The sequence below is a fragment of the Sesamum indicum genome, linkage group LG6, assembly GCF_026168435.1.
Source record: "Sesamum indicum cultivar Baizhima isolate 11 linkage group LG6, ASM2616843v1, whole genome shotgun sequence".
NCBI lineage: Eukaryota > Viridiplantae > Streptophyta > Magnoliopsida > Lamiales > Pedaliaceae > Sesamum > Sesamum indicum.
The window spans coordinates 25,395,312-25,407,984 of record NC_142662.1 but is presented as its reverse complement, the minus strand read 5'-3'; the positions used below and the strand labels follow the sequence as shown (position 1 = coordinate 25,407,984).

The following is a 12,673-nucleotide window of genomic DNA, read 5'->3' as shown; positions in this document are numbered from 1 at the left end:
AATTTCAGATATTCGTGCTTTCGTTCATAAAATTTTAAATCAGATTGAGTTTCTTGTTAATTTAAATACAATTATTATGTAATTGATTTATAGTTTAAGAAAAGCGATTAATCACATAACACATATAACAATATCACTTGGTTTGATCAAATCAGATTAGACGTAATTTGGATAAGAATTTTTCCTAATCGATCCATCGTGGACGTCTGTTTTTTGGGATATTTAAGTGCATGATCATATGCCACTCAGTCGTTGCTTGATTGGTAAGGTTGAGGTTCACAATCCAAGAGTTGCAAGTTCGAGTCTCATGAATTTGGTCTATAGTACGCAAAATTACACTTCTAGCGCATAAGATAGAGGGTCCAACACATTTAGTTATCTCCTTTACGTAATTTTTCAATTGCTCATAAAATTGATTGCAACTCGACACGTTTAGTCATCATTCCTCAATGGTTTCAAATTGAAAAAACTCAACGCATTTAGTCATTTGTTTTACGCAATTTATGTGACTAAATGTGTCGAACTTTTTTAATTTTAGAACCATTTTAAATTTTTTTATAATACATAAGACTAAATGTGTCGAGCTTTTCTAATTATAGGACTATTTGAAATTCTCATAAAACAGATGACTAAAAGTATTGATCATTCTATCCTATGAGACTAAAAGTAAAATTTCGCATCTATAGTAATTTATTATTTCTTTATCTCATTTAAACTTATATATTAATTTTAAATATTAATATATTAAATTAACTTTTAAATTTAAATATATTGAACGATATAATAAATAATGTACTGTAGAAAAAAAGCATGATTATATGAATATTAAGGTGGGGTGAGGGGGTGTTGGAGAGACAAAAATTGCATGCGCAAACAGTGATGTCTCCTCCCAACATTAAATAACGTGCAATATTTCTAATACATATATCAAATGTTTATTTAAATAAGGCCAACATAATTTACATAACAAATCATTCTGATTATGTCCCAATTGTCTATCTGTACTCTTATGACGTCCGACATTACCATATATATATATATATAGGAGTGGACCATTTTTTTCTCATTAATTAACCAATCATTTGTTTTTCTTTTTTAATCTCAATTGTCGGTTTATCAGATTAAATTTATATATATATATATATATATTCAACGTTATGTGTATAAATTTTTTTATGAAATACAATAGATAACATAAATTTTGTATGTATACCCAACATGTAATTAAAAAAATAATAAAATTTTAAATAAAAAATTCAACCCACAATCAACAAATATATTTTGATGTTGGGTATAAAAAAGACAAGTTATGTGAATTATACCGTATACATAATATTTCCTGAAAATAAATTTGTGTAAATTATACCACGTAATTAACTATTATCAACATTGTCATATGAATTCTTAAAATGAATTCTTCATTGGCCGCTCACGTCAAATCTTTATGATTCGATTCGTTATATTATTCAGTATATTCAAATTTAATTGACATTTTCAAATCAATAAATATATATAAAATAAATAAATAACAAAAAACAACTAAAAAAATAGATATCAACCCAAATTTATCATCCCGAACTCACAATTTTGAGATTGCGAGTCCTCAACCTTACCGTCAAAACCACACAAATGATAAAACAGGGGTGTGTTTTTTGGATTTCTTCCAAGGCAAAGTTTGATAAAATTATGATTTGATGTGGGGGTGGAATCTAAATGAAGATCCAATGGGATGTGTGCACATGGCAGAAACATGTGATACTGAAATCCAGAGGATCCCCAACTGCACAAGCAATTAAGGCCAATCATTGTTGACATGTCCTGGGGAAAAACACTTTTTTCTGGAAATGATTTGTATTTAATTTTGAACTCAAACTCCAACTTTGGTATTATTTTGGATTCTGCACCAAAATCCCTCAAACAATTCCTCTACCAATCTTCTTTTTAATAAATTAATTTGTCGTGATGATCTTTCCATATTTATTTTTTAAAAAAAATAAAAAAATAAAAGATATTGTATAGTTGTATGGATGAGACTGACCGAGTATTAAATGAAATTTACCAAAATTCAGAATTCGACCTATTAAAAAATTCTTTTCAATTTATCCCTGATGGGCTGAACTAAACTCAATAGATATGATTCAAATTTTTAAATTAGTAAAAATATTTTTTTATTAAATAATACCATCACAAACTTATAATAATAGATTGAAATGCTAATTTCTTTCTATAAATTTATATTTGTATGCTTTAGGCTATAAAATGTTAAAACTTATGAAGTATGTGCTACTTTTATACACTATTCGTCAATAAACTGCTTCGTATCATTATTTTAATATATAAAAAGGAATGTTTGTGCAAGTGTAATAAATGTATACATACTTTTTCATATGTATACAAATATATATATATATATATAATATATTATTAAAAGTATCCCATTCAAATTTGCGTCTATTCTTTAAAAGTGAAAATGATAAACTAATATGCCGCTATTTTTTAAAATGAAAGCAACGAACTGTTATTTATTGAATAATCGATTGCAATAATGAATACCAAATATCTATGAAAATAGAACAACGTCCTCACACATTTCAGACCCATAATCTTAAAATCATAAGATTTAATTTTACCAATTGAATTAGACTCGATTAACAATTATGTTACTTGTTTGGATTAAAGAAAAAATTAGGCACTGTTTGGATAAGAAAAGAAAAGAAAAGAAAAGAGATCCCTAGCAACGGAGAAGTCATTTTAGCGTGTAGTACTTCGACATCTGAAATTATTCTTCATAATGCATATATATATGCATATAAATATTTCTTGTCTTTGTGGATAGTATTTAGTAAGCTTAACAAATGATTAGGGGATGTAATTAATTGGTATTACACGTGAGCAGATAATTGTCTCTCTTGATTAAGACCCATACGTTGCGCTCTAATTAATTTATAAATACACCCCTAATACGAATAAAATCATAGTCCAATCACTTGAACAAATCACAAGAATCAAGCTTCTGGTCCCCATGGATCATGTCCCAAATCTTAATGTCAACAAATAACGGCATCAGTATTTCCCATATTTATTATTCGCAAAAAAATTGAACCGCGTAATTTTATTATTTTTTAAAAACATAAGGGGATAAACTGCGTAAAGTATATGGCCTATGCTTAATAAGACTATTGAGGTTATATATAAATAAGTTTTATGTATTTAAATACTTTGAGAATAAGCTAAAAACATCATATATACACGAAACGACATAGGCAAGTAAATAAAGGATACTCAGTTTTGAGACGACTCTATTAGAACTCGACAAAATAACGCCATAACTTCAGGAAGGAAAATACCTACTGGTAGAGATGGAATCAAAGGGATGGAAATGGATCGATCTTTTTCAACTATGGAAGATAATTGTAAATCAAAAGACGAACAATAAGACTTGACGATGTTATGTTTTCTTGCTAACTAAAACAATTTTTCCATTTATAAAAAAAAGTCGAATATTTAATTGTTCATAAGTTTCGATATTTATGCACAGACATAGAACGCACCATGTAAAAATGGCTTCTGGCGTCTCATAATGTAAGAGTGGAAAATGGTGCATGCATGACATGAAGTTAAGATGGGGAAGTTTTGTAAAGGGCGTACGCCTGCCTGTCTTAGTACACAATTATTGGGCCGTGAAAATTGAACTGTAGCTATTATGATAGAGACAGCACTCACTCGGCAACGTTGTTACGAAGCTACCTTCCTTCAAACGAATCGGAAGTGCCACACAACGCTCGTTTCCTCCTGCAGATTCAACCAAAAGCAGTTCTCATCTTAGTACATGACAAAAATACAAGGAATCTCTGCTTGTTTGTACGAATTCAATGAACTAGACCGAGACGGAGAAAGAGATGCATTCAGAAGCAATTATCTATAACAAGACCAATTGGGGCTTAAATCCAACAACCCCTGTGAAAACACTAATGGGCCAAGAAAATGCCTGAATAAGAAAAAGGACAACGTGAACCGCTCATGCAGAAGGTGATCAACTTGTCCCCCTTTTTAAGAGGGTTTAGAGAGCCGTGTTGCCTTTTTTTTTCAGTTTTTGTCTAGGGAGAAACTTTTTTGATTATTTTAACAAGAGAGTTAACATATGATTAATCCAAAATACAAAATAGTATCAAAAGATCATACAGTAAATTAAGTCGTTTACTCTGTATGCATTTGGCTGAAACCCCAACTGTAGACAGTGACAAAGCCTTAAATATGTCGAGGTTTACTGGTTTGTTAATAGAAACTTTTGACAATTATGAGAATCAACAAACATTTAGCTTGTTTTGGTTAACGAGTCTGCAAATGTGATTAAGAAAGTAGGTAACATTTTCACCTGAACTTTAATCCTTTGCAACCCGAACAATGAGGCCACTGGGTGTCTGAACGGTTTTGAGGTGGCCGGAACCGATGAGATCTCGTAGATGAAATCTCATATCAAGAGGAGAAAGTCGCAGGCGCTTCTTCTCTAAAGTAGCCATCATCATCTCTCTGTACTTCCTACGGCTGAGAAAAGACAACAGCTCCTTCCTTCCCTGAGATTAAGAAGTTAAACGCAATATCCACAAGCATGTTACATATCAAATTGCCAACGCAGGCGTGATTATTAAAGTGCCGACCAATCCAAACAAAATGAAATGCCGGCCCTTATTTTATATTCATGTAAACTGTATTGCTTCAACACAAAACTAATCAATTACAAATCTCAAATGTGGTAAAATGAGAGGAAAAACCAACTGATGCTGACCTCAATGGCAAATTAAGTTGCAAGATAAAATTCTGAAATAGTCATCTAACTTCCATACAGACAGGGTTGTCACATAGACATCACACAATTGCATCATCAAGATCCCAGCTTGTACCATATGAGCATTTAGATTATTTGGATGAATTTTCACCCGCTAGAAGATAATGGTTCATAGTGGAATCGATTGCTTGAACTCTCCTCACTGACATATAAAAACTGACAGTTTTCACAAAGAACAAGATGGCAGTAGTGCATTCTTTGAAATGGTGTAAATATCACGCCGTTGTAGTTGATCTAAATGGAAAATTTCACAAGTAACAAAAACATTTTCATGAGCAAGATTTTGGAACATGATATCACATAATTTCACCGGTAGTTACTGTGAAAATCAGCAAAACAAGAACCCAACAGTATATGGACATTTACCAAAAGAATTAATTATGTTCTGAGCATCAACAGTCTAATGAGCAGCAAGATCGGGTTGTTACCTGTGAGAGACCTTTGAGCACTGAACCAATGTTTGGAATTGAAAACCAATACATATTTTCATCAATAAGTTGGCGAATCTAGAAGAAGACTGCAACGTTAAAGAGGAACATAACAATTGGGAACCATTGCATTAAACAAAACAAGATTGTAAAACGGTACTTGCACAAATCACATACAAAGGCAAGCCTACACCAGGATTTATACTTCCTTGTTTCAAATGACAATATTTATTAAACTCATTCTCATTAACAAAGAGCTTATCTGAAGTCCTGGCATCATACCGAAACGGTCGCGAACATGCCAAGATTCATTAGTGACCTTTTTTAACTGCTCTTATTTTTGTTATTCCAAGACCCACATTAATAACACTGTAGAGATGTTAGGAACTTATTGGAAAAACACAAATCATTTATTGCCAAAATAAGACTTGAAAACGAGATTTTTATGATAAAAACATGTTAAGTTGTTTTTCAAGAAAGTGATGAATTCACAAACCCATTGATGAAAATTCTTTAGCCTGACTGCTCTGTAATGAAAAAAGGGAGAATTTCTAGTATACTCACAAGCAGACCAGCATTAATTAACTGAGAGATTTGTTCATCTTTCACCTTTCCCCCCAATGAAAGAAGTGAACACTGCACGGAAACAACAAAGGGGATCAACCATACATTCAAGCTGGTGGCCGAGTTCTTATATAACTGAAGCACACAGTAAGAATTATTCTTAAAGCACAGTTGCTGTAACTTCTTTTGAACCATTAATACTTCTGAAAGAGGGGTTGCAGGGACCCTAGTAAATCACTGGCACAAAAGAAAGTATGGTTGCCAATAATCAGCAACACTTGTGCCTTGAACGAAACATGAAAAATCATAACTATTAGTCGATTTGATCAAGATTTTATATGTAAGTATATGCATATGCATACATGTTCTGACGCAAAAAGTTGCTAAAAAGTGGAGAATGAAATGTGCTGCTCAAGGGGAAATGAGTCCAATCAAGGTGGTCATGGCAGTTACAGATTCACAAATATGTGTAAATTCACTTAACTCTCATTTAGAAAAGAATTCAGAATTATACAACACAGCTAAGATCCAACTCTTTAGATACATAATTTCCCAACGAATAAAACAAATTAAAAAGCAGCATTCTCTCAACAATTACTATGACTATGATAAATAATGCCAACCGTCATCTTGGAAGCATAAGCTATAAGATCCACTTAGAACTAATTCCAAACTTTTATGTGCCTTCTTAGTCAGATTATTGTTAAATGGTAATATTCAAATGACATGGAATCCACTTCGAACTAATTCCAAACTTTCATGTGCCTTCTTAGTCAGAGTATTGTTAAATGGTAATATTCAAATGACATATGGAATCCACTTCGAAGTAATTCCAAACTTTCATGTGCCTTCTTAGTCAGAGTATTGTTAAATGGTAATATTCAAATGACATATGGAATGCACATCCAAGGCAAGGCATAAGATGAAAACAGTATTCAAGTGTCAAAAATCTAAAAAATGAACGGACAGATGACAAATTAATAATCTAGATCAGAAAGATAATTCTTCAAGGAGTCCCAGCTTCATGTTGATGTTTTGAGATCAAGGTAGTCATTCTTTTTTAGTTTGCACTCAAACATAACTTTTCTCTGTAACCAACCTAGCAGAAGATATGAATAAGGCTAGTCAGTGAACCTAGCATAAAGGACAGCTTTGTTTGCGACTTGGCACAAGAAAAGAATGTGCCAGACATGAGCTCCTTATACCTTTCAAAAATTAAACAATCAATAGACTCAAGCAAACAACAGCCCAAGCGCAACCAATGAGCGTGGATATGGAGTTATAACATGTACCATAATGTGAGGACAATACACATTGAGCACGGGTATTATCAGTAGGAGTAGGGGCTTGATTCGGGTGCTTTCTTACTTCTGAACTATCATTTACGATAAATAACACTAGATGCGTAAAGCTCAACACAAATCACCCAGAAATTTGAAACGGTTGTGGTAATACCAGTTTTGAAAATAAGGTCACACTGAAAGGGCTTCAGAACGGCAAGACAACCACTTCCCACCAATTCGACTCAGCGAAGAAATTCTTTCATGTGATTGTTTAATCAGTATAGCGTGTAAATGAACTGACATGTTCCAAAACAAGTATGAAAGTAAAAAAGTAGCCACAGTATGAAAAATTCTAGGAATAGGTTACTGACAAGCTCTTGATGACCAATGCTTGTATCCAGCTTCGACTGTATGACATGCATCTTAAACCACTCGAAAACTGTGAGGTCATTTTGCTGCTTTTCTTCCATTCTTCTGACAACCCGTTCAATCTGAAAACTTCCAACCAATTCCATGAACGATTGAATCAATCAGGATTCAGGAAAAATCAAAAGATTACTTTGTAAGGACAAGGTCCATGGCATGGACAGTTGAGTATACTATAGGCCTGTTGTTTCCTCAAATATCGCGAGGATTTGAAAAATCAACTACATAGAAGAAAAGTATCTTTTAGTCAACATCCTACTGCTAGAATCAAACACATAAATAGTATTTTAAACCGGATTCCACCCCCCCAAGAATCACTACTTCTACAGGTACCAACTAAAATAAAGGCAATTACAAACTCAAAAAAAGCAAGTTCAATGAAACACGTTTTAAGCTAGTGACAGTTGCAACACAAATTAAAAGTTAAGTTCTAAAGTTAGTTTAATGACAGATCTTCTTGTGATCCAACAGAAGTCCTACCCTCGTAGAAAGTATAACACTTCTAACTCAGAAAGAATGATTTCTGAGGGTAACATGAAGCTTGTACACTTCTTTTAATTATATAATTTATATTCAAGAGGTTTTATTATGAAATCTTTGAAAAAAATCCTTCAGATAAATGAAAATACAAACTCAATTTCAAATGTATGTGAACAACCTTCAACATAGCCATTGGTATCTTGATAATCTAGATCAAGATACAAAGTAGTATGCAATCTCTACCACACATTCCAATTCTACTATCTGCTTCATCATCTCCAGATTATTCATTATATATGTGCTAGTTATCTAGATGAGATAGAAGCTACTAGCTTGTTTTGCTCTTGTCCTTTTCTCCTGTATTCTGAGAAACGCAACCTGTAATGTGTGATAAAAGGAAATATTCTCAGTGCGGAAAATGAACATCGGACAAATGCAATGCTAACAATACCCAATAACCCCTAATAGCATAACTTGCCAAACTCTTTCACTTATGTCAAGTTAGTTTTGCATAAGGTACTATATACCATATACTATGTTCAAGTATAATGGAGAAAGCATGGAATAGCACTCCATCACTCCCACAGGTTTAAACTAAATGGAGAGTTAACACTCTGAGTCTATAACCTAATTTCAACATGTCACAAAATTAGATAAGTCATTTGCAAGGAAGAACAGGAAGCTCAAAAGGTCGGTATTCAGAGAAATTCTGAATCTGCAGAAAACACAATAATCATCATTTGTTGTATGTATTTGCCTATTGTAATATATCTCCTCATTGTGTATTAAAGGCCCCGTCTTATAGGCATGAGCAAGAACTTAGGTCGTGTGGGCCCACTTTTATTAGGCTTAAACACTATAGGCTTTGACATGGATCAGTTTTCTAACACCCGTATTGAACATGCTTTGTCCCAATTATTAATCCAAAATAAAAGAAAAGTTTGAGTTTATCATTAGTCAACCCATCAAGATGCATAAGACCCAAATTTGGTATGGGCTTATCACGAACTCATGTGTTTTGAACGTATATAAAGCCCAAATTTTGTTATGGACTTCAATTTGGAACCAATTATTAGTCAATTCATTTGGGGTGTTTATTGGTAATTCATTCCAACATTTGGATGTCAACGGGTGAATTTCAAACATATTTTCAACTCCCATCTTTAACTAGGCCAAAAATTTTGTTTTGGAAAGCCAGATATTGAAGACTATACAAGTCAATTCTTGTCATATGAACCACAAGAAAAAATCAACTCAGCATACAAACATCAAGAGATATCCAGAGAAAAATATATTAAAGCATGAACAGCTATAACATACAAAGTTGGAATCTATAAATAAAACAGGATTATCAGGGATATTTAAATGAAAGGAAACCAACCTGATTTAGGTAATCTTCTGTAAACATTACAGCATGATCGTCCTGTCCAGTAGTTAACTTAAACATCCGCAACAGTTTGTCCCTTCGTAAAGACTGCAGAAGATAAGAAAATATACTGACATGCATCAATTGGAACAAACAATGGAGAAAGGAGAAGGGCTATGAATAGAGAAAAATAATTAGTACAAATCAGATGACAGAGAGAAAGAAAAAAGTGTTCGCCAAATATTGCTTTGTGTTTATGATGTTCCAAATAATGCAGACAAAAATCAAACATGCATTATAGTAAACAAAGTACATAAACGGAATAAGAAATATGCACGATCAAACACAGCACACTTGGTCTCTCCACAAAAACTTAAGCAGAAACAATGAATATGACAAAGAAACAGACAAATTAACAGAGAGAAAAATAGTTGGCAATACACTTGAAAAGCTTGAGATCAGGCAGAGGGAGCAAGGGAGAGAGAGACAAATCGTATATTCTCTTCTACAATCATTCCTGTAAATTCACTTAAAAAAATATCCGTGATTATGACAAGAACTCATAGAAATACATGAAGAAGAAGAATCAAAAGGAGAACGATACATTGAAAAGATGAAAATAAAAGCTTATGATAGTAACCCCATAAGAAGACTATTTACACAATATTACTATCAGAAACTTGATATTGAGGAATAGTAAACAAGTAGAAATGGCTAAACGCATAATTTCAGGAAACAGAAAGAAAATATTCAAAAAGAAAAAAAAGTTAAAGATGTTGAATATACAATGGCATATCCCAAATAAGGGGAAAATAGTATGATTGATTTCTTTCAAGAGGCACCAACACCAAATTTATGCATTATAGAATGCATGAGACAGGGAGCTTCCTATTTTGGTAGGAAAAATCAACTAAATGCTTCGTATAAAAGTTACCTCACCTCTAATTCCCTATCCACTTGTGTCCTATCCTTTATGCTGCTGTACAACTGTGACTGCAACACAAAAGGTTCAACTGAAACCTGAAGGCAACATGAAACTCCAAAGTTGAAATTTCCGAATGAATACAAGACCAGAAATGTAGTTTATTTCTAGAGGGAATACAACTCACTGTGATAGCATAAAACACATTGCACTGCCAACTGCCTATTAGTATGTTTCAGCAGAAAAAGTGCTAAATAAATAGTTAACTAGCAAAATACAAAGACAACAATTGTTTACATTTTAGTAGTAAAGCATTTTCAGATCCACAACCACATTGCTAAACAAAAACTTAACTTAGCACAATCCAGAGTACTAGGAGAAGAAATTACACAGAGGAACAGAAGTGCTCAATATCAAAATAAAAACAAAGAAACATAACTAAGATAATACAACTCCATCGTGCACCAATGATAACGCCAATCCAGCAAACTACGATTATATTAAGGGTAGAGGATTTCTATCTGTGCCACAAGCAAAGTAAGATTATACTTGCACCATTCCTGCATTTGGATTGCTCTAAAGAGAACAACTAAAGCTACCACAATACAACTATACAAGACATCACGTTCCTCAGTAAATTGCAATGTCAAATTAGTTTCCGGAAAGACCATCAAATAGTTCTCACAGTGTAATAATAACTCTTGAAATGCCCTGCAAATTACCCTTACAGGACCAAACCCATACTGACATAATCCTTGTCCAAGATTACACATTAAACCAAATCTTTAGAAACTCTCTTGACCTGGTTTGGACCATTAGATTGTGTGATGTGGATAATGATGGACATCTATAAGACCAAAAAAGAGAGTTTGTATTCATAGACAGCAATGTACAGACTTCTTCACAGCACTTCCAAACTTCTACCAATAGAAAATGCACCGGTATTAGCAGCTCAAAACAAGAGGATTCCTTATAACCCTATAGTCCAATCAAGTATCTGAAAATAAATTCAAGTTTAAAGAACCAAAAACAAAAAAAAAAAAAAAAAAAAAAAACTGAAAAGAAATTACTACTCACTTTTTCAATGTGAGGAAACTGGGCACGCATCATCCGAAGAGCCATCAGAGTATCACTGAACGTGAAATTCTCCTCTGTACACCGCCATGTGTATAAACAAAAAATACAAAAACAACGTCAGTAGGGAGTAAAAAGACAGAAATAGCCGAGAAACATAATCTTGGAACGAAACGAAAAAGAAAAAACGAACAAAAAGAACAAGGAATGAAGGAAGAAACAGCCCTAAACCCCAAAAAAATTATAGCCCATTTACACTTTCATCAAGAAATACGCGTGGTTTCTACCTAAGGACAGAGAACGCGAACTCTCAACATCATCCTCCGATTCGGGCTCGGATTCTTTATCTCGCGTGCGCTTTCTGCTTGTTGACGGCTCTAATTCTGCGATTTTCTTGTTCATAATTTGATAGAACCCTTAGCACTAAACCCTTTCTCCACTTGCTTGATCTTTTATACTCTGAGATTCTTTAAACAAACCTTTCATTCTCTTCTCTCCTTTCTTGTGTTTCCGCTTCAGCAGATTCTCCTTGGGATTCCTCTTATTCTTCTTCTGTTCAATTTTCTTGTCTCTTCTGCCTCCGTATTCGTACATATATCAAGAAAGTCGGTAGAGCCGTTGAGGAAGTAGTACGGCGGCTTTCCTTTATGGGCCTACCGTTGGACCAATTGGCCCACCGTCTTCATCAATTAAGCCCATCAATAAGCCCAACTTTTAATAATACCATTTTGCATTACAACTCCTAAACGATTCACCCCACTTTTTATCAAATTCCCCTCCACTTTAGTTGTTAAGTTCTAAAAATTCATTTTACCCTTATAAAAGATATTTTGTGAAAAATATAAATAAATAGATTTCTAAAATGTCAAAATCTTTTTTTTTTATCAAAAACTTTGTCTAATTCTAGTGTCACTTATTCATCAAGCTCTTTTTATTTTTATAATTCTAAAATAATTAAACTCATTTTATTTTAATTTCACTTGTTTATCAAATCAAGTTAAAATAAATTTATACGTGCATATAATTACCATATTTATATAATTATCATACATATACATATATAAATACATATTAGAAATATGTATTAATTGTTTATTTTTGTTATTAGTTCCTCTGTTATTTTAATTTTATTAATCGTATATTTTCTTAAGTAGATATATATTTATATATGTATGTATAAATTTATTTTTTAATCTGGTTTAATCAATAAGTGAAACTAAAATAATTATGAGCTCCAAATACTTTAAAATTTTGATAATAAAAAGAGTTTGATGAATAAATAAA

The 12,673-nt window shown here is 32.8% G+C and overlaps 1 protein-coding gene across 4 annotated transcripts; it reads right to left on the bottom strand.

The window, feature by feature from the left end:
- Nucleotides 1–3,448: 3,448 nt before the first annotated feature.
- On the bottom strand, nucleotides 3,449–11,992 carry LOC105163428 (Serine/Threonine-kinase). 4 transcript variants are annotated; one of them, XM_011081765.3, is made up of 9 exons: nucleotides 11,677–11,992; nucleotides 11,393–11,466; nucleotides 10,333–10,386; nucleotides 9,409–9,501; nucleotides 7,493–7,612; nucleotides 5,839–5,910; nucleotides 5,275–5,352; nucleotides 4,376–4,574; nucleotides 3,449–3,792 (listed from the first exon to the last, which is right to left on the bottom strand). In XM_011081765.3, the coding sequence occupies exons 1-8, from the start codon at nucleotides 11,789–11,791 to the stop codon at nucleotides 4,383–4,385; spliced, it is 798 nt and encodes a 265-aa protein (XP_011080067.1). In that variant the 5' UTR covers nucleotides 11,792–11,992; the 3' UTR covers nucleotides 3,449–3,792; nucleotides 4,376–4,382. The 4 variants fall into 4 exon arrangements, with proteins under 4 accessions (XP_011080067.1, XP_011080064.1, XP_088738023.1 ...); XM_011081762.3 differs by having other exon boundaries at nucleotides 10,333–10,413; nucleotides 11,677–11,990; XM_088881897.1 differs by lacking the exon at nucleotides 7,493–7,612 and having other exon boundaries at nucleotides 10,333–10,413.
- Nucleotides 11,993–12,673: the final 681 nt, after the last annotated feature.